General features: G+C 37.1%; 1 protein-coding gene across 1 annotated transcript; it reads right to left on the reverse strand.

Moving 5' to 3' along the window:
* Nucleotides 1–1,919: 1,919 nt before the first annotated feature.
* On the reverse strand, nt 1,920–4,280 carry LOC130969770 (indole-3-acetic acid-amido synthetase GH3.6-like). Its single transcript, XM_057895655.1, has 3 exons — nt 3,893–4,280; nt 2,896–3,809; nt 1,920–2,817 (listed from the first exon to the last, which is right to left on the reverse strand). The coding sequence occupies exons 1-3, from the start codon at nt 4,195–4,197 to the stop codon at nt 2,222–2,224; spliced, it is 1,815 nt and encodes a 604-aa protein (XP_057751638.1). The 5' UTR covers nt 4,198–4,280; the 3' UTR covers nt 1,920–2,221.
* Nucleotides 4,281–4,611: the final 331 nt, after the last annotated feature.

Here is a 4,611-nt window from a genome sequence, read left to right on the forward strand (position 1 = left end):
AAACTCAATCTATAGTCATTTTTGATATTGTCATCAATAACTATAGGAGTCAATACCACACCACTCAACTTGTAGTATTCTTTTATTTTAAATATCTATCAAATTTAAAAGTAAAGAGTCCAAGTGTATTAAATTTTAGCTGCGTATGATTGTTTGTTTGTTTGTTTGTTTGTTTTGGTAGAATATGCAGCAAACAAGGAAGAATTTACTGTGATTGCACTGTTGCAGTGATTCTTTCTTATCTTCTCTGCTCTCCCCTACCAACTCATCATCAAAATTCAATAAAAGCTGAGCAATGTCCTTGTTTTTATTTCTTTGACTAGTCCTATGTGCTATTTCACGGCTAGTTTTATGGCCTGAAAAACTGATTGAGTTTGTCCTTTGGTTGGTGCATAGTGGGGCACTGAGATCATACTCCATGAATTACACATTACAATTTGTTCTTATTTGCTGCCAGCAAATATTTGCTACTTTCAATTTTCTGTTTTCTTTTTTTATGGAATTGCTGAACAAAGCATCTTTAAATTTAAACACTTGAACACAACAAACTCCACTATTACTCCTGTTCATTTAATACTCATGCATGTATTTTCTTCTCATACATAAATGTGAACAGATTCATCATCGCTCATCCTATTAAAGTCAACGAATATTAAATGTTTATAGCCCAATTTTCTGGTAATTTTTAAAATTATGTCCAAATTGTTAAATTTAATTAGTCTTGATATATAATTTTACAATAAACTATTAATATAAGATCTACCAATATATGTGTATTAGGCAATTAATTTTCAGCATTACAGATAATACATTTTTTTTACACCTATCAAAATAAACATATACGCATCGTTTTTAGTTGAATCTGACACTAATTAGAACTATTTGTTAAAGAGACTCCCAAGAAGAGAGAATTTGGACTCATAGCCATCACAAGGGCTTCTCTTCCATCTTTCTTTTATTAATACTAGTTTCTAAACTTTTGAATTATAAAATACAATTCCTAAACTGCCAAAACGGACATTTTAACTAGTCTCTATTCCAACTACAAAAACTTATAAAAATTATCTAATTCTTCTCAAAATTTAAAAAACAAAGACTAACAGATTAATAAAATTTGAAAAACAAAAAAGTGGCTACTTAAATAAAATTTGGATACCAATTTAAAGTTTTATTTATCTTTTAAGAACAACAACACTCTATAAATACAAAATATCAACTAGTATGTATTTATATATATTGATTTATATATTTAAAATATTATATTACTAAAAGAACTTATGAATATTAAATATATTTATAAATAAATACATAATAACTAATTTAGTAATTGAATTTTAGTGTGCATAATATTTTTTATATTTATATATGATGATTGGTAATTGATGTTTAATGTTCAACCGAAAAATCTTTTTGATATCTTTTATAATGAATTAGAGAAGAATAGTAGAAATTTATCAAAATTTATTATTTTTGGTTATTAATTAATTTTAATGTTTAAAAGTATGGGATAAAATATATGATTAAATTATTAAATTAAAAAAATTAAATTAAAGAAATTAAGTGGATCACTAAATAATAGTTAAAAATAATAAATTTGGATGGTTGTGAACAATTATCTTAATGAATTAATTAATTGCACTGTGATTTGTTAGTTGTCGGATTTAGATAGTGAAATAAGAGTAAGGGGAAAAAAGTTAGCTTGCTTTTTCCTGAAAACTAAAGAAAAAGATAGGAGTACACAATTTGAGGCCGTTATAGAAAAACAAGCCCCTCCATGAGTCCACGACACTTCACTTCAGTGAACAGCCATCATTGCTGCCTGCAATTAATCTAAGAAACTATATTCCAACACCCAAAAACCGTTTTCATGATTGATTCTGAAAAATAAAAATAAAAATAAAAAGAAGAAGAAGAAGAAGAGAAGAAAAGAAAAGATAATTTACTGGATAAAAAGAAAGACCAACAACTTTTCTTTCAAACACGAATTGCTTTTTACAGTGGCTAGGTTCAGTTCACTATCCCAATTTATCACAAGAACTAGAACATAGAAATTAACCTAAAAAAAGGTAATTAATTAACCCCCTCTTTTTTTTTCTTTTTTGTCTTCCTTCCCTAACATGCCTACGGAAACAGTTCATGTGAACCGCCATGAAAAGCTACCAACCACGTCATAATTAACAATAACAATAGCAACAATGTTCCCAACTTGATTAGTTTTTCTTCAATTCTGATTATTGTTATTGATCCACTGCTTGTGGCCTGGAACCCATTTTGGACACTTGGGACTAAAGTAGGTTGAAGTTGCCCTTGAGTTCAAAAGCTCCACAACAGGTGCAAATTTCACGCACCTTGGAGTCTTGTACTGATTTATGGAAGCGCCTAAGCTAATGGCATAGTCCATAAGCTTATCAAAAGTCCCCTGTTCGACGATCTTGATTTCCAGCGGCCCAATCGACTTGTCGGAGACTCGTCCCTGGCGGTAAACGCTGTTGAGCGATTCTTCAATGGCCAAGCAACAATCCTCGAAGACGCAGGGTGGAATTTGGGTTGTTCCGTTCAGAGTTAGCTCCCAGTAGAGAACGTAGTGGCCTGGGATTGTTGTTGTGTCTGCGTAGCTTGTGTATTCCGAGACGGTGGCGTCGAACGGGACGAGGTGCGTCACGGCGTTCTTCATTGCGTTCTGGAGCTCCACTTCGTCTGTCTTGTCGGAATCTATGCTGAGGACTACGTTCTTTCTGCAGACGAAGTTGAATTGTGGGGCCTTGTTCTTGAATCCGGCCACCCTCAGCACATCACCCACTCTGTAGCGGTATAGTCCTGGAAGAGCCAGAGATGATATTATTAATATATAGACAACTCTTAAAGACAAGAAAGAATTAAAAACAAAAATCCCACCGGCGTATGTTGTGACAACTAGCTCGTATTCCTGGCCGACCTTGACATCAACGAGTTCAACGAGGTCTTGCTGTTCCTTGTCGGAGAGAGAATCGCTGTGGTCGGAGTTGGTTCTGTTGACGGGAAGGAACTCGTAGTAGCACATGGTGGGAATAAGAGTGTAGGAAACATCACTAGGCTTGCAAAGAGGGGTAAGGTTAACACCAAAGTAGCACTCGCTAGAGGCATACATGGTGCACACGAGTGGTAAACCATTGCTATAGTAATCCAATGTGGGAATGTACTGTGACATTGTCCCAGTCACAATAACATCCACATACTTTGTGTTGGGCCACAGCCTAGTGATGATTCCCTGCCAAGATTTCTTCCCGCACTCCGCCTCGATGAAATCCGCCAACTTCGGGTCGGGTTTCAGGATCTTCATAACCGCCTCTCGGACCGAAACGTCCGTGATCTCGGCGTTCACGCTTCCTGTTCTTATGTCATTGCAAAGAAGGGTCCAATGCTTCTCCAGGAAGCGAATCGCCCGGATGAAGCCGGAGGCGAAAACCGCTCCCACTCGGAGCACCTCTTTGTTCTGGCAAAGGCCACAGAGCAATTGGGAATACATGCTTTGGTAAGAGTCTGGACAGAGTACGGTCTCGTTTGGGCTGGTGTAGTTTGTGTACGGGTCATAAGGTCTGTCCCTGAAGTATGAGCTCTTGTAGTAGCTCGTTAAAACGGGACGAGCCACGATCCCTGAGGGTGTTTTGGCCTCGGCTTTTATGAACATTAAGTACATTCCTTTGCCGTTTTCTAAGCCAGGAACAAACTGGCTCATAACCGGCATCAGTAAGCTATACAGCAAGCTCCTCCTTCCCAGTTCTTCTTCAATTGTAGGCATCAGCTTCCTCTCACCACCCGATGTTCCAGAACTACATAACAAAACATGATAATATTATGTCACTATTTATAACTTACATTATTCAATTTAGTTTTTTAATGTAACAGAAGATACCTTGTGAGGAACTCTGAAATGGGCTTAGAGCAAAGAATTGGGGAGGTATCGCCATTGGCGATACGATTGATATCGGGCTGGAGGTCCTCGTAGGAAATGACAGGGAGTAGTTTTTTGAAGGTGTCGCGGTCAGTTTGGCCGTTGAGGCCGTGTCGCCGGAGGTACTCGACGTTTGCATTGCGGGAGAGGATTTCGGAGAGGACCTTCTGCTGGACTTGGTCGGCGTTGGAAGTCACATCCTCGATGAACTCGAGGATCTTCCTGTTCTGTTCTACGAGGTTGTAGTCTTTCGGAGCCTCAGGCATGGTGGTGTATGTGAATATCAGAGGGCTAATTAAGAAAGAGAGATTCCGTTAGAGAAGGGGGAGGAGGGAGGGGGAGAGATGGGTGTGTTGGGCGTGGGGTGAAAAGGATCACATAGTGGTATATATAGAGGCACATGTCAAGCTGGGTTTGCTTCTGGGTTTGGACTAGGAGTAATTCAAAACCACACCTGAGGGTACAATTGGGAATTCTTACCCCTTCTTGAACCATTTTTTATTTTCTTCTTTTATTTTTTCTTGGTCTTCTTTTTTTTATTTATCCCTTTTTTTCACACTAGTAAGTGCCGGGTGTGAACTTTTTGGTTACTTTATTGACTTACTAGTAAATTAACTGCATAATGTGTATATAAAAAATGAGTTATTAAATCTCAGTTATTTGTATATATATAATTTAAA

This window comes from Arachis stenosperma, chromosome 3, assembly GCF_014773155.1.
Source record: "Arachis stenosperma cultivar V10309 chromosome 3, arast.V10309.gnm1.PFL2, whole genome shotgun sequence".
Classification (NCBI taxonomy): Eukaryota; Viridiplantae; Streptophyta; class Magnoliopsida; order Fabales; family Fabaceae; genus Arachis; species Arachis stenosperma.

What these genes read in the sequence shown, in the direction of transcription:
- LOC130969770 (XM_057895655.1), bottom strand. Translation starts at nt 4,197, where the DNA reads ATGCCTGAGGCTCCGAAAGACTACAACCTCGTAGAACAGAACAGGAAG. An exon ending in ATTTCAGAGTTCCTCACAAG is followed by an intron (nt 3,810 to 3,892) that starts GTATCTTCTGTT and finishes TTTGTTATGTAG; the next exon opens with TTCTGGAACATCGGGTGGTG. An exon ending in AGTTGTCACAACATACGCCG is followed by an intron (nt 2,818 to 2,895) that starts GTGGGATTTTTG and finishes TGGCTCTTCCAG; the next exon opens with GACTATACCGCTACAGAGTG.